The sequence below is a fragment of the Protomyctophum parallelum genome (assembly GCF_964188405.1).
Source record: "Protomyctophum parallelum genome assembly, chromosome: 5".
In the NCBI taxonomy this organism is placed as follows: domain Eukaryota; kingdom Metazoa; phylum Chordata; class Actinopteri; order Myctophiformes; family Myctophidae; genus Protomyctophum; species Protomyctophum parallelum.
The window spans coordinates 17,239,779-17,267,064 of record NC_139702.1 but is presented as its reverse complement, the minus strand read 5'-3'; the positions used below and the strand labels follow the sequence as shown (position 1 = coordinate 17,267,064).

At 47.3% G+C, this 27,286-nt stretch overlaps 2 protein-coding genes across 2 annotated transcripts in view; one reads left to right on the top strand and one right to left on the bottom strand.

The window, feature by feature from the left end:
- Nucleotides 1–27,286, top strand: part of rps15a (ribosomal protein S15a) — a 619,775-nt gene that overhangs the window by 472,212 nt on the left and 120,277 nt on the right. The gene's annotated exons all lie outside the window — the stretch shown is intronic.
- nomo (nodal modulator) overlaps nt 1–27,286 on the bottom strand; it is a 62,859-nt gene that overhangs the window by 5,244 nt on the left and 30,329 nt on the right. The window contains exons 18-29 of the mRNA XM_083765675.1: nt 26,865–26,960; nt 25,114–25,353; nt 21,066–21,148; nt 17,632–17,791; nt 12,887–13,013; nt 8,991–9,104; nt 6,654–6,781; nt 5,419–5,560; nt 4,677–4,760; nt 2,720–2,830; nt 1,925–2,026; nt 973–1,092 (exon numbers count right to left, since the gene is read on the bottom strand). Coding sequence (XP_083621801.1) covers nt 973–1,092; nt 1,925–2,026; nt 2,720–2,830; nt 4,677–4,760; nt 5,419–5,560; nt 6,654–6,781; nt 8,991–9,104; nt 12,887–13,013; nt 17,632–17,791; nt 21,066–21,148; nt 25,114–25,353; nt 26,865–26,960 — 1,507 coding nt within the window. The remainder of the gene's footprint in view (nt 1–972; nt 1,093–1,924; nt 2,027–2,719; nt 2,831–4,676; nt 4,761–5,418; nt 5,561–6,653; nt 6,782–8,990; nt 9,105–12,886; nt 13,014–17,631; nt 17,792–21,065; nt 21,149–25,113; nt 25,354–26,864; nt 26,961–27,286) is intronic.

The following is a 27,286-nucleotide window of genomic DNA, read 5'->3' as shown; positions in this document are numbered from 1 at the left end:
GCAGCAGGGTGAGAGGCAGCAGGGTGAGAGGCAGGGTGAGAGGCAGCAGGGTGAGAGGCAGGGTGAGAGGCAGCAGGGTGAGAGGCAGCAGGGTGAGAGGCAGGGTGAGAGGCAGCAGGGTGAGAGGCAGGGTGAGAGGCAGCAGGGTGAGAGGCAGCAGGGTGAGAGGCAGCAGGGTGAGAGGCAGCAGGGTGAGAGGCAGCAGGGTGAGAGGCAGCAGGGTGAGAGGCAACAGGGTGAGAGGCAGCAGGGTGAGAGGCAGCAGGGTGAGAGGCAGCAGGGTGAGAGGCAGCAGGGTGAGAGGCAGCAGGGTGAGAGGCAGCAGGGTGAGAGGCAGGGTGAGAGGCAGCAGGGTGAGAGGCAACAGGGTGAGAGGCAGCAGGGTGAGAGGCAGCAGGGTGAGAGGCAGCAGGGTGAGAGGCAGCAGGGTGAGAGGCAACAGGGTGAGAGGCAGCAGGGTGAGAGGCAGGGTGAGAGGCAGCAGGGTGAGAGGCAGCAGGGTGAGAGGCAGGGTGAGATGCAGCAGGGTGAGAGGCAGCAGGGTGAGAGGCAGGGTGAGAGGCAGCAGGGTGAGAGGCAGCAGGGTGAGAGGCAGCAGGGTGAGAGGCAGGGTGAGAGGCAGCAGGGTGAGAGGCAGCAGGGTGAGAGGCAGCAGGGTGAGAGGCAGCAGGGTGAGAGGCAGCAGGGTGAGAGGCAGCAGGGTGAGAGGCAGCAGGGTGAGAGGCAGCAGGGTGAGAGGCAGCAGGGTGAGAGGCAACAGGGTGAGAGGCAGCAGGGTGATGTAGGAACCCTGGGCCACAGAGGGAGCGGTCTCATCAATGCAGGGCTGGACTGAGACAAAGATTCGGCCCGGACAACCAGCGCGCAGATAGTATCTGCATGTGATACTCTACTGTACTTGTGGTAGCCCCTACACTACAGTACTTACGTTGGGGTAAAAGGTCAAGGTCACGTGCTCGTGGCAGTACTTACGTTGGGGTTGAAGGTCAAGGTCACGTGCTTGTGGTAGCCTGAGGAGGTGAAGGTGACCTGAGGCAGGGCATAGTCATACTGGGAGCGGGGGAGGGTGGAGTAGAGCATCAGTACGTAGCTCTGGGGGAGAGAGAGAGAGGACACTGGGACCACATTCTACTGAATGTCTCTGTCTCTCTGGGGGAGAGAGAGAGAGAGGACACTGAGACCACATTCTACTGAATGTCTCTCTGTCTCTCTGGGGGAGAGAGAGAGAGGACACGCTGAGACCACATTCTACTGAATGTCTCTCTGTCTCTCTGGGGGAGAGAGAGAGAGAGAGAGAGGACACTGAGACCACATTCTACTGAATGTCTTCTAAACCTGTGTTTCTGTATCAGTGGTTCTACTAGAGGTCTTCTAAACCTGTGTTTCTGTATCAGTGGTTCTACTGAATGTCTTCTAGACCTGTGTTTCTGTGTCAGTGGTTCTCATTCTACTAGATGTCTTCTAAACCTGTTTCTGTGTCAGTGGTTCTCATTCTACTAGATGTCTTCTTAACCTGTGTTTCTGTGTCAGTGGTTCTACTGAATGTCTTCTAAACCTGTGTTTCTGTGTCAGTGGTTCTACTGAATGTCTTCTAAACCTGTGTTTCTGTGTCAGTGGTTCTACTGAATGTCTTCTAAACCTGTGTTTCTGTGTCAGTGGTTCTACTGAATGTCTTCTAAACCTGTGTTTCTGTGTCAGTGGTTCTACTGAATGTCTTCTAAACCTGTGTTTCTGTGTAAGTGGTTCTACTGAATGTCTTCTAAACCTGTGTTTCTGTGTCAGTGGTTCTCTAAATGTCTTCTAAACCTGTGTTTCTGTATCAGTGGTTCTCTAAATGTCTTCTAAACCTGTGTTTCTGTGTCAGTGGTTCTGTATCAGTGTTTCTGTATCAGTGTTTCTGTGTCAGTGGTTCTGAAGAACCTACCTCTCCGTCGCGGTCCAGAGGAGGGAAGTGGAAGAACAGAGACTGTCCGAGGGACACGCTGTTGATGGGGTTGTCCAGGTTGTCACTCTTACACAGCTTCACCTGGAGAGAGGAAGAGGTCACAGGTCAAAGGTCTTACACAGCTTCACCTGGAAGGGTGGAAGAGGTCACAGGTCAAAGGTCTTACACAGCTTCACCTGGAGGTGGGAAGAGGTCACAGGTCACAGGTCAAAGGTATTACACAGCTTCACCTGTGGGGGACAAGGGGAGAGCAACGGACTTGAACTCATGCTTCCTTCATGCCTGAGTGTCCAAGTTGCTCCTTTTCACCTGACAGGGGGGAGTTTCCCTGGTTGGACGTAGCGCGTGGAAGGAACACGTTATTCCAACCAGTTCCTTTCCCCTCCATCAGGCGCCCCGGCTGGCCAGAGGGAGGCAGTATAGAGACCAGTTCCTTTCCCCTCCATCAGGCGCCCCGGCTGGCCAGGGGGAGGCAGTATAGAGACCAGTTCCTTTCCCCTCCATCAGGCGCCCCGGCTGCCCAGGGGGAGGCAGTATAGAGACCCGTTCCTTTCCCCTCCATCAGGCGCCCCGGCTGGCCAGGGGGAGGCAGTATAGAGACCAGTTCCTTTCCCCTCCATCAGGCGCCCCGGCTGGCCAGGGGGTGGCATTATAGAGACCAGTTCCTTTCCCCTCCATCAGGCGCCCCAGCTGGCCAGGGGGAGGCAGTATAGAGATTACTGCATGTTTTTTGTGGGAGAGAGAGAAGAGAGAGAGAGAGAGACATGGGCGTACCGACAGCGTGGGCAGGTGTTCCGGAGAGGTGATGACATTCCCGCTGAGGTCAAACTGATTGATCTGACGGAAGGCGATGATGTTCACCCCCTCAATGTCCCTGCTGTCCACCTGGAGGTCATGGTCAAGGTCACAGAGAGAGAGACAACAGAGGACAGACAGACAGAGACAGAGAGAGACACAGACAGAGAGAGACAGACAGACACAGAGAGAAAGAGATTGAGAGAGACAGACAGACAGACAGAAAGAGAGACACAGACAGACAGAGACAGAGAGAGCCCGTCACATTGACTGCTGTGGATAACACTATGAACAGGTCAGGCGGTGTGAGCATAACATAATTAAGAGGCATTGTGTAATTTTCAAACTTGCCAACGAGATTAGAGGCTTGCTTCTTTATCCTACTCACAGATTGTTACACAAAATAAAGTTACATTCTATTCAATCCAACTTAACGCAGTTCCTCTTCTCCACTGGGACCCTTTGACCCAGATTTAATGGGCTGTTCCCGTTTGACGTGAAGCCCGTCTGACACACGTTTAAATGCTAATTAGCCTTTCGTTAAACCCCGCCGCAAAACAGCCATTGTCCAAAAGTCAAATCCACAGAGTTTAGCAAACCGTTGCTAAGGATGGCGAGCTTTCATCACCTCATAGCTGTCATGTCATTTTGCATGGCTGTGTTGTTGTTAGTAGCTTAATGGTAGTTACCAGGGGTGTAAGGATACATTTTAATCACGATACATGGTTGACGATGCGATACATGGTTGACGATGCGATACATGTTTGACGATGCGATACATGGTTGACGATGCGATACATGGTTGACGATGCGATACATGGTTGACGATGCGATACATGGTTGACGATGCGATACATGGTTGACGATACGATACATGGTTGACGATGCGATACATGGTTGACGATGCGATACATGGTTGACGATGCGATACATGGTTGACGATACGATACATGGTTGACGATGCGATACATGGTTGACGATGCGATACATGGTTGACGATGCGATACATGGTTGACGATGCGATACATGGTTGACGATACGATACGATGGACCATATTGGTTCATTATGGCGACACGATACAATGATTTTAAATCGATACAGTAACTATTTAAAATACATTGACATTATTTTAAACTAAGTAATTATTAAACCCCTCTTTTCTTTTTTTCTTCAAAAAATTGCTAAACAAAAATGTAGTATGGATACAATCGATTATTTGCATTGCAAAACGATAAGCTACATAGTCAATGTTGCTGTTTTCATTTCGATATACTTCAATTTCTTATTAAAATCGGTAGCCCTGTGCTGGTGCATTATGGTCAATGTAGTTTAACGGTAGTTCTGTAATTTTCACCTCGATAGCCCTGTGCTGGGGCATTATGGTCGTTGTAGTTTAATGGTAGTTTTGTAGTTCTCACCTCAATAGCCCTGTGCTGGGGCATTATGGTCATTGTAGTTTAATGGTAGTTTTGTAGTTCTCACCTCAATAGCCCTGTGCTGGGGCATTATGGTCGTTGCAGTTTAATGGTAGTTTTGTTGTTCTCACCTCAATAGCCCTGTGCCGGGGCATTATGGTCGTTGCAGTTTAATGGTAGTTTTGTAGTTCTCACCTCAATAGCCCTGTGCTGGGGCATTATGGTCGTTGTAGTTTAATGGTAGTTTTTGTAGTTCTCACCTCAATAGCCCTGTGCCGGGGCATTATGGTCATTGTAGTTTAATGGTAGTTTTTGTTGTTCTCACCTCAATTGCCCTGTGCTGGGGCATTATGGTAATTGTAGTTTAATGGTAGTTTTTGTAGTTCTCACCTCAATAGCCCTGTGCCGGGGCATTATGGTCATTGTAGTTTAATGGTAGTTTTTGTTGTTCTCACCTCAATAGCCCTGTGCCGGGGCATTATGGTCATTGTAGTTTAATGGTAGTTTTTGTAGTTCTCACCTCAATAGCCCTGTGCTGGGGCAAGGCTCTTTCTATATGGTCGTTCCCCTCGGCCCTCAGCTGGATCAGATACTTGCAACCAGGCTGTAATTTAGAGGTGAAAGACATTATAAATGTTACAGTGTGCACTTTGACTGCATGAAAAACACATTCATATCAACTTCAGGACGGGCGCTTCAGAGGAGGTCGTAAGCAGCTTCTTGTACCTTTTATACTACAGGCTAAATTAATAGCTAGATTAATTAGTATTTTTACTGTGTACCACGTAAAACTACTTCCTAATAGCCAACGCCGTCCACAATCACACGAGAGGGCCAGTACAGAATTCATTCCATTTGTTGACCCCCCCCCCCATACCAAAGTGCCAGCGCTCGCCCAGCAGTCTGCCGTCAGTCACCCAGGTGGATGTGTGCTTGCTTCTCGCCCTCAGGTCGTCTTACTCATACTGTATATTTGTTATGTCATTAAATGTTCAGACGAAGTTAATATGAAGGAACCCAACGGAATAAGCCATTGGCTTCCTTGGGCCACAGACACTGCTCTCCATAAAACTGGATCTCTTGTCCACTAGTCCCTTACTAACATTTTAGTCTAGTTTTTATTTGTTGACGAAATTGTCAGTATATTTAGTCTTAGTTTTAGTCATCATAGATTCCTTTTTATTTAGTTTTAGTCAGTGAAAAAAGGTAGTCGACGAACATTTTTCGTCTTAGTTTTAGTCGACGAAAACAACACTGCTTACCAGTAGCCCCCTCAGCCTGAAGCGTCCCTCCTCGTCCGTCACCGTGTCCTCGCTGTAGTGACTACAGTCCGTCTGTCCCAGGGCCTCCACCGCCACGTCTCTCTCTGCGTCTCCGCTCAGGGACAGCACGGCGCCGTAGCAGCTGCACGGGGGACACGCAGAACACAGGAGGACAATGAGACTGTCTGCAGAACACAGGAGGACAATGAGACTGTCTGCTTGGGTCATGTGGACAGGGGAATACTGGATATGGATAACCCACCCACCCACCCCGGTGCTTGCCTGTTTTTCATCCCAGCATTTCCCCCATAGCCGGGGAGCCAGTCAGCACATTCGGGCACGTCGCTATGCAGCATCTTACAGTCTGTGTGACTGTGAGAGATGCTAATGATGGTGCTAATGCCTGTATTCAGTGACTGTGAGAGATGCTAATGATGATGCTAACACTTGTATTCAGTGACTGTGAGAGATGCTAATGATGATGCTAATACCTGTATTCAGTGACTGTGAGAGATGCTAATGATGATGCTAATACCTGTATTCAGTGACTGTGAGAGATGCTAATGATGATGCTAATGCCTGAATGCAGTCTGTGTGACTGTGAAAGATGCTAATGATGATGCTAACACCTGTATGCAGTCAGTATGTGTGTGACTGTGAGAGATGCTAATGATGATGCTAATACCTGTATCCAGTGACTGTGAGAGATGCTAATGATGATGCTAATACCTGTATTCAGTCTGTGTGACTGTGAGAGATGCTAATGATGATGCTAATACCTGTATGCAGTCAGTATGTGTGTGACTGTGAGAGATGCTAATGATGATGCTAATACCTGTATGCAGTCAGTATGTGTGTGACTGTGAGAGATGCTAATGATGATGCTAATACCTGTATGCAGTCAGTATGTGTGTGACTGTGAGAGATGCTAATGATGATGCTAATACCTGTATTCAGTCTGTGTGACTGTGAGAGATGCTAATGGTGATGCTAATACCTGTAATCAGTCTGTGTGACTGTGAGAGATGCTAATGATGATGCTAACACCTGGATTCAGTGACTGTGAGAGATGCTAATGATGATGCTAACACCTGTATTCAGTGACTGTGAGAGATGCTAATGATGATGCTAATACCTGTATGCAGTCAGTACGTGTGTGACTGTGAGAGATGCTAATGCTAACACCTGTATTCAGTCAGTATGTGTGTGACTGTGAGAGATGCTAATGCTAACACCTGTAAGCGGTCTTTATGCCCGTGATGTCGATGCTCAGGTTCTGGCCCTCCTCCACCGTGATCATCTGGGACGCCGGCTCGAAGCGGAACTCTTTCATCATGGGTTTGAAATAGAACTGCCCAGGGCTCTGGAACACAGAGGGTTAAAATAGTACTGACCAGGACACTGGAACACAGAGGGTTAAAATAGTACTGACCAGGACACTGGGACACAGAGGGTTAAAATAGTACTGACCAGGACACTGGAACACAGAGGGTTAAAATAGTACTGACCAGGACACTGGGACACAGAGGGTTAAAATAGTACTGACCAGGACACTGGGACACAGAGGGTTAAAATAGTACTGACCAGGACTCTGGGACCCAGAGGGCATTACATTCACCCATTCATACACCGATTGCGGCGGAAGCCAGGCAAGGTACCAAGCAGCACATTGGGAGCAATTTGGGGTTCAGTGTCTTTGCCCAAGGACACTTCGACATGTAGACAGGAGGAGGAGGAGGAGCCGGGATTCGAACCGCCGACCCACGGATCATTGGACGACCCGCTCTACCTCCTGAGCCACAGCCCGCCCACCAGAACGTACGTTCAAACTTGGAGCATAAATGGCTTTGACGTCAAGATTTGCGCATTACTAAAATGTAAGCCGTTGTTGCACAACACAAATGAGTTGTAACGTATCTCTGTAAAGTAATAATAACTAAATATGCACGTAAGCCCTTTTGGCAGCACTCATATCAGTCCTATAGGAAGAGTAGCCAAAACCAGTGCTTCCTAAAGTGGGGTCCGGGGACCAACAGGGGTCCTTGAGGGAGTTCCAGGGGGTCCCCATCAGCTAAATGATAATTAGGAACCAAATGGAGCCTTATGGGTCTGTAACTCTGAGTGTACAAATGGAACCAAAATGTGGTTCCATCTGTACACTCTCAAGAGTTAAATTAACATTGCTTTTACAGAGAAAGAAATTAAATCACTGTTGTTTTTGTCGACTAAAACCAAGACGAAAAATGTTCGTCGACTACCTTTTTCCACTGAAGAAAACTAAATGTAAACTAAATTAAAACTATGCTATGGTGACTAAAACTAAGACTAAATATACTGACAATTTCTTCAACAAAGGGACTAGTGGACAAGAGATCCAGTATATGTCATTTTACACTTGGTCGCATGCTGAAAATAGCCGATCTACAAGCTCAGCGCGACGCGTTGTGAGCTTGTAGATCGGCTATTTTCAGTAAAATAAGTCATTATGACGGCAACAAGGCCCGCAAAAATACATTTTAGTCGACTAAATCACCTGTAGATTTAGTCGACTAAAATCTTATGACATTTAGTCGAGTAAAACTAGACTAGCACTAATACATTCCAGGTGACTAAAATGTGACTAAAACTAAGTGAAAACTATTCAGGACACTGACTAAAACTAAAATATAAATTTGCTGCCAAAAACAACACTGGTCCCAGAGAAAGAAATTACATGAAATGGGGTTCCGTAGACTATAATGCATGTCAAACTGAGGGTCCTTGAAATTAAACGGGTTGAGAGTCACTCTGGGACAGACACTGGGACACTGTGATGGACGTCTCCCTACCAGGTGGTTGAGGGTGAGGACAGACACTGGGTGGACAGTAATAGTAACGGACGTCTTCCTACCAGGTGGTTGAAGGTGAGGACAGACACTGGGTGGACAGTAATAGTAACGGACGTCTTCCTACCAGGTGGTTGAGGGTGAGGACAGACACTGGGTGGACAGTAATAGTAACAGACGTCTTCCTACCAGGTGGTTGAGGGTGAGGACAGACACTGGGTGGACAGTAATAGTAACGGACGTCTTCCTACCAGGTAGTTGAAGGTGAGGACAGACACTGGGTGGACAGTAATAGTAACAGACGTCTTCCTACCAGGTTGTTGAAGGTGAGGACAGACACTGGGTGGACAGTAATAGTAACGGACGTCTTCCTACCAGGTAGTTGAAGGTGAGGACAGACACTGGGTGGACAGTAATAGTAACGGACGTCTTCCTACCAGGTGGTTGAAGGTGAGGACAGACACTGGGTGGACAGTAATAGTAACAGACGTCTTCCTACCAGGTGGTTGAAGGTGAGGACAGACACTGGGTGGACAGTAATAGTAACGGACGTCTCCCTACCAGGTGGTTGAGGGTGAGGACAGACACTGGGTGGACAGTAATAGTAACGGACGTCTTCCTACCAGGTAGTTGAAGGTGAGGACAGACACTGGGTGGACAGTAATAGTAACGGACGTCTTCCTACCAGGTAGTTGAAGGTGAGGACAGACACTGGGTGGACAGTAATAGTAACGGACGTCTTCCTACCAGGTTGTTGAAGGTGAGGACGCCGGTCTCTTGCGTCTGCAGGTTGGAGCGGAACTGTCCCCCGCTCAGAGACAGGAGGACGCCGGACAGAGGGAGTCCTTCCTCGGACCTGATCTGCAGAAGACGAGACAGACAGACAGGGACGGAGAATGAGAGACAGCCGAGGACGTCTGACGGTGTCATTTTATACAGAAGACAAGACAGACAGGGAGGAGGAGAGACAGATGAGGACGTCTGACGATGTCATTTCATACAGAACACAAGACAGACAAGGAGGAGAATGAGAGGCAGCTGAGGACGTCTGACGATGTCATTTCATACAGAAGACAAGACAGACAGGGCGGAGGAGAGACAGATAAGGACGTCTGACGATGTCAGTTCATTTCAGGAATTCTACATGGAATGGTGGTAGGGAATTTTTAACTATTGTTTAACATAGGCATTAGGCAGTATAACCCATTCAGGATGGGAGAATCCCTTTTGGCGTTTTAAGCGAGCACCGCGCTGCAAGCTTGTAGATTTGCTATTTTTGTAAACGCAAGCGTATTTACGTGGGCGCGGTCACGTGAAATTGTGTCTCCAAAACTATATGGACTGCACTTCCCATCACAGTCAGAACTGCAGCCTCACTCCCAATCTTCCGCCGTAGTCTGAAAACCCACCTCTTCAGACTCCATCATGGCCCGTAGCACTTGCCCTAGCCTAGCCCCTTAGATAGCACTTTATGTAGACTTGGATAGTATTTTAGACAGACTTATAGCTCGTTACGTAGACAGCACTAGAATTGCATTTTATGTAGTCATAGCACTTTATAGTACACATGTACAGTATATTGTATAATATAGTATAGTATGTATAGTTGACATAGATACTCCACTGTTACGTTCTTAGTTTATATACATGATTCATGATAACTACTTTTTATATATGTGATGTATGCCATGCTTTTGTTCTTGCTTAATGTAAGTCGCTCTGGATCAAGAGCGTCTGATAAATGCCTAAATTGTCACGCGCATGCTCGTTTCACACACACGCCCGTGACTGACTAGACCTGGATTCTGTTGAGCTTTTTTTACACGCTTGCGTCGTCACTAATTACAAAAACACAAAAAAAAGTGTTCTTTCATAATTGTTCCATACCAGAACAATTAGCAATGATAACAAGTACGATAACAGAAGGGAAAGGGTAGGGGTGGATTAACGAACCTCGGAAGAGACAATTATTAAAAAGGCTGTGTTATGACATAATTTTGGCATAATTATGTGAACGATGTACAAAACATTATTTCACACACTTGTTTTTTTTTTAGCAGATCTACAAGCTTACAATGTGGGATTTTGTGATGCGTTGTAAGCTTGTAGGTCAGCCATTTCCACTATTTAAGTAAAACATATATACAAATGTCAGTAATTTATTATTCGTCATATCCGCCCTTTATTATGATACCATCAATAAAAGGCAGAAAAGCCAAAAACTAATCTTAACCCATTCTGGGTGGGAAGGAACCCCTTTTGGTGTTTAAGCAACAGGTTATACTTTAGCTATTGCAAAATAGCTCATCTACAAGCTTGTAGATCTGCTTTTTCTTTTCTTTTTTTTATCGTGAAAATGTGGTGCAAATATTTGAATATATATTATATCAGAGCGAACGTTTTTAACTTAAATCTTTGCTTCTGGGGGAGTCAATCATCTCAACTAGGAGACAAAACGCCTGAGGAATATCAATCTTTTTTTAACCGTTTGGCTGCCACCTGCTGGACGCAAATGCAACTTCTGACTGCCACGGTCTGTGGGGAAGATTTAGAGGTTGCGCACGCAGCACAGAAACGGATGTTGTGGGCGTCCATCTTGTGCTAAATAAATAGCGTCAATGCTAGCGAGCTAAAATATAGCCATCCTTGCTCTAGAACAGGGGTTTTCAACTGGTTTTGATCCAGGGACCACCATTCTGACTAGCAGCAGCCTGGGGACCACCACTGTTGTGTCGGGTGGGTTCATCGTAGATCTACGATCTACGATCTAGACGCGACGCTGACGGGCCCGGTGGAGCCCGCACCTGGTCGCATCGCGTTGTGAGCTTGTAGCTCTGCCTTTTCGGCAACGATAGACTGAGAAGTTGCACATTGAACAGTGAATCATTCACGTATTATGTAGGGATGTGTAAATGTGTCCAAAATGAAAATCGATTTGTATAATTCAATATTAACGATTAATCGATTAATCGTTTTGGGGGGGGGGGGGGATTTTTTTTTAATAAAAAAAAAAAAAAAAAAATTAGGTAAATTCCCAACACCTGCTAAATCCTCCAAACCTGTATCTTGATTGGAATCAATCTCCACTCACACTCCTCTCAGTCATGCAGCTACACAGACACATCCCAGGCACACTTTTGTAGGCCTATAGCCCTGTCCTGTTTGGATGACAATATTGCCTTTCCAACCGATTTTCATTTAAAAAAAAACAGAAAAAAAAAAAAAAAAAAAAAAAAAAAAAAATCATAATCGATTTCGGGTCCTATCAACGATAATCGATTAATCGATTAATCGGACCCATCCCTAGTATTATGTGAGACTATTCAATCGATCCGCGGCAGATATAACTCTATGGCAGGGAGATTTGACTTTCCCAAACGTATTATTAGGAATTTAATGAATCATTTATGGCAACGTCTAACCTTGCTTGCCTTGGGCAGCAAGCACGGTGGCAACCATGGAGAGCTCCGTAGATTAGGAGTTATTGAGCTTTTAGTCTGCCTGTATAATGGGAGGTGGACGGCAGTGTGCATGCGCAATCCGGTCTAGGATCGCTAAAGAAGGAAAGGCCGACCCAAAATAATAATGAGAAAATAGTTCTCAGAGATGCAGATTGATATCCATAATAAAGCTAATCTGACGGAGCATTCCGACACGAGCAGAAGGTTATTACAGTCCTTTTGGCGGAGCATTCCGCCAAAAGTAGGGATTGTGTTAAGGACCGGGCGGGGGTGACTGCCGGCTCCGATGACAGATGGGCCAAATTATATCAAAACGGAGAGCGATAGAAAACCCCCGAGGCACACACCCCCCCGGTCAAGGCTTCTCTCGCTGACAGGCAACCGTTTTCTTTTTTGTACAGGAATTCTGTCCAATAGATTAGAGCGGTCTCTACTGTCTTCAAGCTGTGACACATGTCGTTACGCTTCACGTTTCATTGAATCATTTCTTTTAGCTCATTAAAAAAAACCCAGCTAGCACAGCACACGTTTTAACATAATAATGAATGGCACCCTGGACTGATGTCGCAGCAATCCGCAAAAAAAGAAAAGAATACTGCAGGAGGATTACGATTATTAGTCTGTGCAAGGTGTGTGTGTGTGTGTGTGTGCAGTCTGTGCAAGGTGTGTGTGTGTGTGTGTGTGCAGTCTGTGCCAGGTGTGTGTGTGTGTGTGTGTGTGCAGTCTGTGCCAGGTGTGTGTGTGTGTGTGCAGTCTGTGCCAGGTGTGTGTGTGTGTGTGCAGTCTGTGCCAGGTGTGTGTGTGTGTGTGTGTGTGTGTGTGTGTGTGCAGTCTGTGCCAGGTGTGTGTGTGTGTGTGCAGTCTGTGCCAGGTGTGTGTGTGTGTGTGCAGTCTGTGCCAGGTGTGTGTGTGTGTGTGTGTGTGTGTGTGTGTGTGCAGTCTGTGCCAGGTGTGTGTGTGTGCGTGTGTGTGTGTGTGTGTGCAGTCTGTGCCAGGTGTGTGTGTGTGTGTGCAGTCTGTGCCAGGTGTGTGTGTGTGTGTGTGTGTGTGCAGTCTGTGCCAGGTGTGTGTGTGTGTGTGTGTGTGTGCAGTCTGTGCCAGGTGTGTGTGTGTGTGTGTGTGTGTGCAGTCTGTGCCAGGTGTGTGTGTGTGTGTGTGTGTGTGTGTGTGTGTGCGTGGTACCTTGAAGGTGACTCCAGCGAGAGCGAAGGCCTTGAAGTCTCCCTGGGTTCCCTCCACGGGGCTGAGGACGAAGCCCTCCTTACTGGCACTGACGTCATACTGTCTGTCGCTATGCAGGGGCCCCACACTGAGGAGGAGAGAGAGGTCAGTACTGTCTGTCGCTATGCAGGGGCCCCACACTGAGGAGAGGAGAGAGAGGTCAGTACTGTCTGTCGCTATGCAGGGGCCCCACACTGAGGAGAGGAGAGAGAGGTCAGTACTGTCTGTCGCTATGCAGGGGCCCCACACTGAGGAGAGGTCAGTACTGTCTGTCGCTATGCAGGGGCCCCACACTGAGGGAGGAGAGAGAGGTCAGTACTGTCTGTCGCTATGCAGGGGCCCCACACTGAGGAGGAGAGGAGAGAGAGGTCAGTACTGTCTGTCGCTATGCAGGGGCCCCACACTGAGGAGAGGAGAGAGAGGTCAGTACTGTCTGTCGCTATGCAGGGGCCCCACACTGAGGAGAGGAGAGAGAGGTCAGTACTGTCTGTCGCTATGCAGGGGCCCCACACTGAGGAGGAGAGGAGAGAGAGGTCAGTACTGTCTGTCGCTATGCAGGGGCCCCACACTGAGGAGGAGAGAGAGAGGTCAGTACTGTCTGTCGCTATGCAGGGGCCCCACACTGAGGAGAGGAGAGAGAGGTCAGTACTGTCTGTCGCTATGCAGGGGCCCAATGAGGAGAGGAGAGAGAGGTCAGTACTGTCTGTCGCTATGCAGGGGCCCCACACTGAGGAGGAGAGGAGAGAGAGGTCAGTACTGTCTGTCGCTATGCAGGGGCCCCACACTGAGGAGAGGAGAGAGAGAGAGGTCAGTACTGTCTGTCGCTATGCAGGGGCCCCACACTGAGGAGAGGAGAGAGAGGTCAGTACTGTCTGTCGCTATGCAGGGGCCCCACTGAGGAGAGGTCAGTACTGTCTGTCGCTATGCAGGGGCCACACTGAGGAGAGGATGCTCCCATGTCATTGGTGGAGACAGTACCATGTAACCTGTATGCTCCCATGTCATTGGTGGAGACAGTACCATGTAACCTGTATGCTCCCATGTCATTGGTGGAGACAGTACCATGTAACCTGTATGCTCCCATGTCATTGGTGGAGACAGTACCATGTAACCTGTATGCTCCCATGTCATTGGTGGAGACAGTACCATGTAACCTGTATGCTCCCATGTCATTGGTGGAGACAGTACCATGTAACCTGTATGCTCCCATGTCATTGGTGGAGACAGTACTATGTAACCTGTATGCTCCCATGTCATTGGTGGAGACAGTGCTATGTAATCTGTATGCTCCCATGTCATTGGTGGAGACAGTGCTATGTAACCTGTATGCTCCCATGTCATTGGTGGAGACAGTAATATGTAACCTGTATGCTCCCATGTCATTGGTGGAGACAGTAATATGTAACCTGTATGCTCCCATGTCATTGGTGGAGACAGTACCATGTAAACTGTATGCTCCCATGTCATTGGTGGAGACAGTACTATGTAACCTGTATGCTCCCATGTCATTGGTGGAGACAGTACTATGTAACCTGTATGCTCCCATGCCATTGGTGGAGACAGTAATATGTAACCTGTATGCTCCCATGTCATTGGTGGAGACAGTAATATGTAACCTGTATGCTCCCATGTCATTGGTGGAGACACCATCGGGACGATGTAGCCCAATTAACCTGTAAAGTGTGAGCAACATGTGCGCAGCATCTGCGCAGCAGAAACAGACTGATCTACAAGCTCTCAACGCCTAGCGAACGGAGCTGCAAAAACAGGCAGGACGCGGCGCCTTGAGAGCTTGTAGATCTGTCTTTTTTGCGACCTGCAGTGAGCTGTTCTCACTTTACTTTTATGACACGAATACATCGTCAATCGGCGAATATTGGTCAGACGATGGGCGATTGAAAAAAATTGACATATCGCCCAACCTTACTCCCATGTCATTGGCGGAGACAGTAATATGTAACCTGTATGCTCCCATGTCATTGGTGGAGACAGTACCATGTAACCTGTATGCTCCCATGTCATTGGTGGAGACAGTACCATGTAACCTGTATGCTCCCATGTCATTGGTGGAGACAGTACCATGTAACCTGTATGCTCCCATGTCATTGGTGGAGACAGTACCATGTAACGTGTATGCTCTTATGTCATTGGTGGAGACAGTACCATGTAACCTGTATGCTCCCATGTCATTGGTGGAGACAGTACCATGTAACCTGTATGCTCCCATGTCATTGGTGGAGACAGTACCATGTAACCTGTATGCTCCCATGTCATTGGTGGAGACAGTACCATGTAACCTGTATGCTCCCATGTCATTGGTGGAGACAGTAATATGTAACCTGTATGCTCCCATGTCATTGGTGGAGACAGTACTATGTAACCTGTATGCTCCCATGTCATTGGTGGAGACAGTACCATGTAACCTGTATGCTCCCATGTGATTGGTGGAGAAAGTACTATGTAACCTGTATGCTCCCATGTCATTGGTGGAGACAGTAATATGTAACATGTATGCTCCCATGTCATTGGTGGAGACAGTACTATGTAACCTGTATGCTCCCATGTCATTGGTGGAGACAGTAATATGTAACCTGTATGCTCCCATGTCATTGGTGGAGACAGTAATATGTAACCTGTATGCTCCCAAGTCATTGGTGGAGACAGTAATATGTAACCTGACAAACCTGTATGCTCCCATGTCATTGGTGGAGACAGTAATATGTAACCTGTATGCTCCCAAGTCATTGGTGGAGACAGTAATATGTAACCTGACAAACCTGTATGCTCCCATGTCATTGGTGGAGACAGTAATATGTACCTGTATGCTCCCATGTCATTGGTGGAGACAGTAATATGTAACCTGTATGCTCCCATGACATTGGTGGAGACAGTACCATGTAACCTGTATGCTCCCATGTCATTGGTGGAGACAGTGCTATGTAACCTGTATGCTCCCATGTCATTGGTGGAGACAGTAATATGTAACCTGTATGCTCTTATGTCATTGGTGGAGACAGTACCATGTAACCTGTATGCTCCCATGTCATTGGTGGAGACAGTAATATGTAACCTGTATGCTCCCATGTCATTGGTGGAGACAGTACCATGTAACCTGTATGCTCCCATGTCATTGGTGGAGACAGTACCATGTAACCCGTATGCTCCCATATCATTGGTGGAGACAGTAATATGTAACCTGTATGCTCCCATGTCATTGGTGGAGACAGTACCATGTAACCTGTATGCTCCCATGTCATTGGTGGAGACAGTAATATGTAACCTGTATGCTCCCATGTCATTGGTGGAGACAGTACCATGTAACCTGTATGCTCCCATGTCATTGGTGGAGACAGTACCATGTAACCTGTATGCTCCCATGTCATTGGTGGAGACAGTACCATGTAACCTGTATGCTCCCATGTCATTGGTGGAGACAGTACCATGTAACCTGTATGCTCCCATGTCATTGGTGGAGACAGTACCATGTAACCTGTATGCTCCCATGTCATTGGTGGAGACAGTACCATGTAACCTGTATGCTCCCATGTCATTGGTGAAGACAGTAATATGTAACCTGTATGCTCCCATGTCATTGGTGAAGACAGTACCATGTAACCTGTATGCTCTTATGTCATTGGTGGAGACAGTACCATGTAACCTGTATGCTCCCATGTCATTGGTGGAGACAGTAATATGTAACCTGTATGCTCCCATGTCATTGGTGGAGACAGTACCATGTAACCTGTATGCTCCCATGTCATTGGTGGAGACAGTACCATGTAACCCGTATGCTCCCATGTCATTGGTGGAGACAGTACCATGTAACCTGTATGCTCCCATGTCATTGGTGGAGACAGTACCATGTAACCTGTATGCTCCCATGTCATTGGTGGAGACAGTACCATGTAACCTGTATGCTCCCATGTCATTGGTGGAGACAGTACCATGTAACCTGTATGCTCCCATGTCATTGGTGGAGACAGTACTATGTAACCTGTATGCTCCCATGTCATTGGTGGAGACAGAGACAGTACCATGTAACCTGTATGCTCCCATGTGATTGGTGGAGACAGTAATATGTAACATGTATGCTCCCATGTCATTGGTGGAGACAGTACTATGTAACCTGTATGCTCCCATGTCATTGGTGGAGACAGTAATATGTAACATGTATGCTCCCATGTCATTGGTGGAGACAGTACTATGTAACCTGTATGCTCCCATGTCATTGGTGGAGACAGTAATATGTAACATGTGCATATGCTCCCATGTCATTGGTGGAGACAGTACTATGTAACCTGTATGCTCCCAAGTCATTGGTGGAGACAGTAATATGTAACCTGTATGCTCCCATGTCATTGGTGGAGACAGTAATATGTACCTGTATGCTCCCATGTCATTGGTGGAGACAGTAATATGTAACCTGTATGCTCCCATGTCATTGGTGGAGACAGTAATATGTAACCTGTATGCTCCCATGCCATTGGTGGAGACAGTAATATGTAACCTGTATGCTCCCATGTCATTGGTGGAGACAGTAATATGTAACCTGTATGCTCCCATGTCATTGGTGGAGACAGTATTATGTACCTGTATGCTCCCATGTCATTGGTGGAGACAGTACCATGTAACCTGTATGCTCCCATGTCATTGGTGGAGACAGTGCTATGTAACCTGTATGCTCCCATGTCATTGGTGAACTGTACCTGTATGCTCCCATGTCATTGGTTGCCACGGTGATGAAGGCTGCGGCGCCTCCCCTCTCTGTGATGGAGATCTCCACTCCCTGGAGCTCCGGAGAGACCTTTCCCTCCAGGAACAGACCTGCTCTCCCTGCGATGTCCACCAGGCGGCCCGGACACGACTCTGAGCACAGGGACGACAGCATGGCACCGTCACATGTACGGTACGACAGCATGGCACCGTCACACGTACGGTACGGTACGGTACGACAGCATGGCACCGTCACACGTACGGTACGGTACGGGACGACAGCATGGCACCGTCACACGTACGGTACGGTACGACAGCATGGCACCGTCACACGTACGGTACGGTACGGGACGACAGCATGGCACCGTCACACGTACGGTACGGTAAGGTACGACAGCATGGCACCGTCACACGTACGGTACGGTACGACAGCATGGCACCGTCACACGTACGGTACGGTACGGGACGACAGCATGGCACCGTCACACGTACGGTACGGTACGACAGCATGGCACCGTCACACGTACGGTACGGGACGACAGCATGGCACCGTCACACGTACGGTACGGTACGACAGCATGGCACCGTCACACGTACGGTACGGTACGACAGCATGGCACCGTCACACGTACGGTACGGTAAGGTACGACAGCATGGCACCGTCACACGTACGGTACGGTAAGGTACGACAGCATGGCACCGTCACACGTACGGTACGGGACGACAGCATGGCACCGTCACACGTACGGTACGGTACGGGACGACAGCATGGCACCGTCACACGTACGGTATGGTACGACAGCATGGCACCGTCACACGTACGGTACGGTACTGTACGACAGCATGGCACCGTCACACGTACGGTACGGGACGACAGCATGGCACCGTCACACGTACGGTACGATACGGGACGACAGCATGGCACCGTCACACGTACGGTACGGTACGGGACGACAGCATGGCACCGTCACACGTACGGTACGGTACGGTACGGTACGACAGCATGGCACCGTCACACGTACGGTACGGTACGACAGCATGGCACCGTCACACGTACGGTACGGTAAGGTACGACAGCATGGCACCGTCACATACGGTACGGTACGGTACGGGACGACAGCATGGCCCCGTCACACGTACGGTACGGTAAGGTACGACAGCATGGCACCGTCACACGTACGGTACGGTAAGGTACGACAGCATGGCACCGTCACATACGGTACGGTACGACAGCATGGCACCGTCACACGTACGGTACGGGACGACAGCATGGCACCGTCACATACGGTACGGTACGGGACGACAGCATGGCTCCGTCACACGTACGGTACGGGACGACAGCATGGCACCGTCACACGTACGGTACGGTACGACAGCATGGCACCGTCACACGTACGGTACGGTACGACAGCATGGCACCGTCACATACGGTACGGTACGACAGCATGGCACCGTCACACGTACGGTACGGGACGACAGCATGGCACCGTCACATACGGTACGGTACGGGACGACAGCATGGCTCCGTCACACGTACGGTACGGGACGATAGCATGGCACCGTCACACGTACGGTACGGTACGACAGCATGGCACCGTCACACGTACGGTACGGTACGACAGCATGGCACCGTCACACGTACGGTACGGTAAGGTACGACAGCATGGCACCGTCACATACGGTACGGTACGGTACGGGACGACAGCATGGCCCCGTCACACGTACGGTACGGGACGACAGCATGGCACCGTCACACGTACGGTACGGTACGACAGCATGGCACCGTCACACGTACGGTACGGTAAGGTACGACAGCATGGCACCGTCACACGTACGGTACGGTAAGGTACGACAGCATGGCACCGTCACACGTATGGTACGGTACGACAGCATGGCCAGCAAAACCCAATTTGTTCCCAAGGCGTCTTTTTTGTGAGGGAGCCAATCACAGCACTTTCCTGAGCCTATAATTATTCAGAAAACACCAGACCACAGAGAATCCATTCAATGTTCCAAGGAGGAAAAAAAAGGAAAAAAAGGGCTCAGCCCAAAAGGGGCCAATCCTGCAAACTTTGAAAGCCAATTATGGCCAATCAGGATGGAATATAAAATATGGGACAGATCCGTCTTGAGCACATGACTTATAGAGATACTGTGTAACGATTGGCGGGATTTTCGGACAGAATCTGGAGTAGCAATATAAAAAGAAATGTGTTTTACAAAAGCCTGCCTCCTGGTGGCGCTATAACAGGCCGTTCTGGAAGATTTGCGGGTTAACGGTGCCGGAGTTTAACTGGTAACAGACGGACGGGGACACACACGGACGGACGGAGTGCAAAACATACTCTCTCCCCATGCCTTCGGCCTGGTGGAGACAATAAAACATACTCTCTCCCCATGCCTTCGGCCTGGTGGAGACAATAAAACATACTCTCTCCCCATGCCTTCGGCCTGGTGGAGACAATAAAACATACTCTCCCCATGCCTTCGGCCTGGTGGAGACAATAAAACATACTCTCTCCCCATGCCTTCGGCCTGGTGGAGACAATAAAACATACTCTCTCCCCATGCCTTCGGCCTGGTGGAGACAATAAAACACTCTCTCCCCATGCCTTCGGCCTGGTGGAGACAATACAACATACTCTCTCCCCATGCCTTCGGCCTGGTGGAGACAATAAAACATACTCTCTCCCCATGCCTTCGGCCTGGTGGAGACAATAAAACATACTCTCTCCCCATGCCTTCGGCCTGGTGGAGACAATAAAACATACTCTCTCCCCATGCCTTCGGCCTGGTGGAGACATTAAAACATACTCTCTCCCCATGCCTTCGGCCTGGTGGAGACAATAAAACATACTCTCTCCCCATGCCTTCAGCCTGGTGGAGACAATAAAACATACTCTCTCCCCATGCCTTCGGCCTGGTGGAGACAGTAAAACATAATCTCTCCCCGTGCCTTCGGCCTGGTGGAGACAATAAAACATACTCTCTCCCCATGCCTTCGGCCTGGTGGAGACAGTAAAACATACTCTCTCCCCATGCCTTCGGCCTGGTGGAGACAATAAAACATACTCTCTCCCCATGCCTTCGGCCTGGTGGAGACAGTAAAACATACTCTCTCCCCATGCCTTCAGCCTGGTGGAGACAATAAAACATACTCTCTCCCCATGCCTTCGGCCTGGTGGAGACAGTAAAACATACTCTCTCCCCATGCCTTCGGCCTGGTGGAGACAATAAAACATACTCTCTCCCCATGCCTTCGGCCTGGTGGAAACAGTAAAACATACTCTCTCCCCATGCCTTCGGCCTGGTGGAAACAGTAAAACATACTCTCTCCCCATGCCTTCGGCCTGGTGGAGACAGTAAAACATACACTCTCCCCGTGCCTTCGGCCTGGTGGAGACAGTAAAATAAAGAACGTTCGTACCTCCAGTGATGGTGGCTTCCACCTCAGGAGGATAGAAGAGCAGCTCTTTGGAGGATGGGGTCACTGTGATCTTCTCTCCAGCCCTGAAACAGACAGCAGGTTAACCCATTTAGAACCTCTTAGAGGATGGGATCACTGTGACCTTCTCTCCAGCCCTGAAACAGACATCACTTTTGTTGTTGATGGGAACTTTGGAATATTTTTCGCTGATGGCACTATTTTAAGGCCAGTGGAAAAAAGTCATTTTCATGATCAGCGGTCAAACCGTTAACAACAAACAAACAAAACAGCAGGTTTATGATAAAACACAAACAGCAGGTGTACGATGATTAAATACTAATAAAAATGTCACTGTGATCTTCTCCCCAGCCCTGAACACTGAACAGGCAGGTTGATGATCTGATACATGCAGAGGTGAGGACAGGTCAGCAACGACCATCTGTCACCATCTGGGCTCAGATGTTTACATCCTCCTCTGGGACAGGAAACATCGGCTCTACCGTGTTTCTGCGATACGCAGCGGTCACTGTTCTATAGACTGTTTCTACGATACGCAGCGGTCACTGTTCTATAGACTTTGAGTAAGAGATGAACATTAACAAAAAAAAAGTCTTCTAAATCATGACAGTTGCTCAACATTCTTCATACAATTACAATGTAGGCATTTAGCAGACGCTCTTAATCCAGAGCGACTTACATTAAGCAAGAACAAAAGCATGGGAATACATCACAAAAAAGCATTTATCATGAAACATGCGTAAGCTAAGAAAGTAACAGTGGAATATCTATATTATGAGACTATACATATAAACTATATATCTATACTACTATGCTATACATATGTATATCTATGGCGTGCTATGACTACATGCAATGCAATTATAGTGCTGTCTACATAACATGCTATAAGTCTGTATCAAATGCTATCTAAGTCTACAGATACAGAAGTGCTATCTAAGGGGGTAGGGTAAGTGCTATGGGCCATGATGGAGTCTGAAAAGGTGGGTTTTCAGACTACGGCGGAAGATTGGGAGTGATGCTGCAGTTCTGACTGCAATGGGAAGTGCATTCCACAGTTTTGGAGCCAGAAGTCGGGGACCACCAGAATTATCTGTACTTGGCCGCGGACCCCCATCTGAAAATATGTAGTTACAGCAAGCCCCCCCCCCCCCCCCCCCCCCCAGAAGAAAAAAACTAATACTGTAATAATAATAAAAATCACACCCCTGTGAAGTGAGCAGCACCGCTCACTTCACAGGGGTGTGATTTTTATTATTATTACAGTATTAGTTTTTTTCTTATGAAAGCAGAGAGTCTTCTGTTTCATACGGTATATAGTATGTACATGTCGCTATAGGCCTTATTTTGTGAATAATAGTTGTTCTGGACCATGCCTTCTCTAAAGTTATCTCTGGTGGGCGCAAGCTGCATTCAATAACCAATTACTGACAAACTGTACATGGGATCAATGTGTACTCTTTTCCTCCTAAAAGTAGACATTCAGGGCTTTCAATCGGTGTACAGTATGTATAGGATATTATTTGTGTTCATTTTTATATCTGTCTGTCAATGTCTGTCAACTTCAACCTTCCATAACTCTGCTGTCTGTTCAAGCGAGCAGAGTTCAGGCAAAAGCAGGCGTTACGAAAAGGTCAATATCTCCAGAATGGAAGATGGTAAAATCAAAGTAAATTTTTTTTAATTGAAGTGGACAAGTTAGGCTTTCTTTTGATGTATGCGCTGTGATTCTCGCTATAAGAGAACATTTTGCTGTGGGCCCCGAAACAGTTTGTTCGTTCAATGTTAATCCCTTAGCACCACCTACGTAGCGCTGCCTTGCAGAATAGCCCAGCAGCAAGTGAGTTAAAATGTGTCACAGACCTGGCCCAATAGGAGAAGTCGTAGTTAAAGTGTGTCACAGACCTGGCCCAATAGGAGAAGTCGTAGTTAAAGTGTGTCACAGACCTGGCCCAATAGGAGAAGTCGTAGTTAAAGTGTGTCACAGACCTGTACCCAATAGGAGAAGTCGTAGTTAAAGTGTGTCACAGACCTGGCCCAGTAGGAGAAGTCGTAGTTAAAGTGTGTCACAGACCTGTACCCAATAGGAGAAGTCGTAGTTAAAGTGTGTCACAGACCTGTACCCAATAGGAGAAGTCGTAGTTAAAGTGTGTCACAGACCTGGCCCAATAGGAGAAGTCGTAGTTAAAGTGTGTCACAGACCTGTACCCAATAGGAGAAGTCGTAGTTAAAGTGTGTCACAGACCTGGCCCAATAGGAGAAGTCGTAGTTAAAGTGTGTCACAGACCTGGCCCAATAGGAGAAGTCGTAGTTAAAATGTGTCACAGACCTGGCCCAATAGGAGAAGTCGTAGTTAAAGTGTGTCACAGACCTGGCCCAGTAGGAGAAGTCGTAGTTAAAGTGTGTCACAGACCTGTACCCAATAGGAGAAGTCGTAGTTAAAGTGTGTCACAGACCTGGCCCAATAGGAGAAGTCGTAGTTAAAGTGTGTCACAGACCTGGCCCAATAGGAGAAGTCGTAGTTAAAGTGTGTCACAGACCTGGCCCAATAGGAGAAGTCGTAGTTAAAATGTGTCACAGACCTGTACCCAATAGGAGAAGTCGTAGTTAAAGTGTGTCACAGACCTGTACCCAATAGGAGAAGTCGTAGTTAAAGTGTGTCACAGACCTGTACCCAATAGGAGAAGTCGTAGTTAAAGTGTGTCACAGACCTGTACCCAATAGGAGAAGTCGTAGTTAAAGTGTGTCACAGACCTGTACCCAATAGGAGAAGTCGTAGTTAAAGTGTGTCACAGACCTGGCCCAGTAGGAGAAGTCGTAGTTAAAGTGTGTCACAGACCTGTACCCAATAGGAGAAGTCGTAGTTAAAGTGTGTCACAGACCTGGCCCAATAGGAGAAGTCGTAGTTAAAGTGTATCACAGAACTGTACCCAATAGGAGAAGTCGTAGTTAAAGTGTGTCACAGAACTGTACCCAATAGGAGAAGTCGTAGTTAAAGTGTGTCACAGACCTGGCCCAATAGGAGAAGTCGTAGTTAAAGTGTGTCACAGACCTGGCCCAATAGGAGAAGTCGTAGTTAAAGTGTGTCACAGACCTGGCCCAATAGGAGAAGTCGTAGTTAAAGTGTGTCACAGACCTGGCCCAATAGGAGAAGTCGTAGTTAAAGTGTGTCACAGAACTGTACCCAATAGGAGAAGTCGTAGTTAAAGTGTGTCACAGACCTGGCCCAATAGGAGAAGTCGTAGTTAAAGTGTGTCACAGACCTGGCCCAATAGGAGAAGTCGTAGTTAAAGTGTGTCACAGACCTGTACCCAATAGGAGAAGTCGTAGTTAAAGTGTGTCACAGACCTGTACCCAATAGGAGAAGTCGTAGTTAAAGTGTGTCACAGACCTGGCCCAGTAGGAGAAGTCGTAGTTAAAGTGTATCACAGAACTGTACCCAATAGGAGAAGTCGTAGTTAAAGTGTGTCACAGAACTGTACCCAATAGGAGAAGTCATAGTTAAAGTGTGTCACAGACCTGGCCCAGTAGGAGAAGTCGTAGTTAAAGTGTGTCACAGACCTGGCCCAATAGGAGAAGTCGTAGTTAAAGTGTGTCACAGACCTGTACCCAATAGGAGAAGTCGTAGTTAAAGTGTATCACAGACCTGGCCCAATAGGAGAAGTCGTAGTTAAAGTGTGTCACAGACCTGTACCCAATAGGAGAAGTCGTAGTTAAAGTGTGTCACAGACCTGTACCCAATAGGAGAAGTCGTAGTTAAAGTGTATCACAGACCTGTACCCAATAGGAGAAGTCGTAGTTAAAGTGTGTCACAGACCTGTACCCAATAGGAGAAGTCGTAGTTAAAGTGTGTCACAGACCTGTACCCAATAGGAGAAGTCGTAGTTAAAGTGTATCACAGACCTGGCCCAGTAGGAGAAGTCGTAGTTAAAGTGTGTCACAGACCTGGCCCAGTAGGAGAAGTCGTAGTTAAAGTGTGTCACAGACCTGTACCCAATAGGAGAAGTCGTAGTTAAAGTGTGTCACAGACCTGGCCCAATAGGAGAAGTCGTAGTGGAAGGGTCCCGTCAGCTCTCCGGCCTTCTCCAGGACAGGGACGACGGGGCTGTCGTTGGCGTTGTCTCCCCCCTCCCCCTCCCCCTCCTCGGCCGCACGGCGCTCTCTCTCCTGGCGGCGCAGGGCGATCTCCTGCAGCTGCTGCTCCACACGCTGCTCCTCAACGCTGCGCAGCGGGCCCAGGACCAGAGCAGGCTCGCTCTCTATCGAGGACCTGGGAGAGAGAGAGACCTCATTATGACCTCATTACAGACCCAGGACCAGAGACCTCATTATGACCTCATTACAGACCCAGGACCAGAGCAGGCTCGCTCTTTATGGACGACCTGGGAGGGGATGGGAGGGGAGGGGGGAGTAGAGATAGTATAGACCAGGGGTGGGCAACTTTGACGATGGCGAGGGCCAATATATTTCCACACTCACTCCAGTGAACTGTTAACATAACTACATTGGACACAAAAAGACAGCAGCATTTGAATACTGGTCATTAAGTACTAGTCATTTAATACTAGTCATGAAGTAATTAAAGCGGGTTTGGAACAGCTGAAATCAATACTATATCAGTATTCTGATATTAACCTGAGGGCCACATTAAGTGAAGGTGGGCCGCCAGTTGCCCAGCCCTGGTATAGAGAAATAAATAATAAATGTAGAGATATAGAAAGAGAGAAAGAGACTTACATTTTTGTGTTACGCAATTTTTGTGTTCACACAAACACTCAACATTGTCCATTCGTTGTCAATGGCATTGCAATGTTTGTGTTAGGACGAAAATGTATTTTGTCAACAGTTGCGACAGACGGAACAAGGTTATCCTCATTACAGACAGACAGACAGACAGACAGGCCTACTCATGTCTACTGAAAAAGGTTATCCTCATTACTTAAAGGTTAAAGGTTATGCTCATTACTTAAAGGTTATCCTCATTACTTTAAGGTTGTCCTCATTACTTAAAGGTTAAAGGTTATCCTCATTACTTAAAGGTTAAAGGTTATCCTCATTACTTAAAGGTTATCCTCATTACTTTAAAGGTTAAAGATTATCCTCATTACTTAAAGGTTATCCTCATTACTTAAAGGTTAAAGGTTATCCTCATTAATTAAAGGTTATCCTCATTCATTTAAATGTTAAAGGTTATCCTCATTACTTAAAGGTCAAAGGTTACCCTCATTACTTAAAGGTTAAAGGTTATCCTCATTACTTAAAGGTTATCCTCATTACTTAAAGGTTAAAGGTTATCCTCATTACTTAAAGGTTAAAGGTTATCCTCAATACTTAAAGGTTAAATGTTAAATGTTATCTTCATTACTTAAAGGTTAAAGGTTATCCTCATTACTTAAAGGTTATCCTCATTACTTTAAAGGTTAAAGGTTATCCTCATTACTTTAAAGGTTAAAGGTTATCCTCATTACTTTAAAGGTTAAAGGTTATCCTCATTACTTAAAGGTTAAAGGTTATCCTCATTACTTAAAGGTTAAAGGTTATCCTCATTACTTAAAGGTTAAAGGTTATCCTCATTACTTACAAGTTAAAGGTTATCCTCATTACTTAAAGGTTATCCTCATTACTTAAAGGTTAAAGGTTATCCTCATTACTTAAAGGTATCCTCATTACTTTAAAGGTTAAAGGTTATCCTCATTACTTTAAAGGTTAAAGGTTATCCTCATTACTTTAAAGGTTAAAGGTTATCCTCATCACTTAAAGGTTAAAGGTTATCCTCATTACTTGATGGTGACGGTGACGTCCAGGATCTTGTCCGTGGTGACGAGGCCGGTCATGTGGTGTCTGACCGCGGTCAGCGTCAGGATGGACGGGGCAGACCTGGAGGGAAGACCACATTCTACAAATCATTCTAAATCATGACACTTTTGTTGCTTGCACTATTTCATGTCGAAGACCCCCAGAATTATTATGTTATCGGCCGTGGACCCCAATTTAAAAAAATGTTGTTCCAGGGACAACAAAAGCAAAGATTGGAGCTAAAAACTTTCACTCTGAAAGAATATGTATATTCAAAGACCAGCGCCACATTTTCACGATTTGTCAAAAAATAGCAGATCTACAAGCTCGTATCATAATAATGCCTAAAGAACACCAAAAGGGGTTCCCGCCCGGAACGGGTTAAATGGGGGTTGAACGTGCAGAAG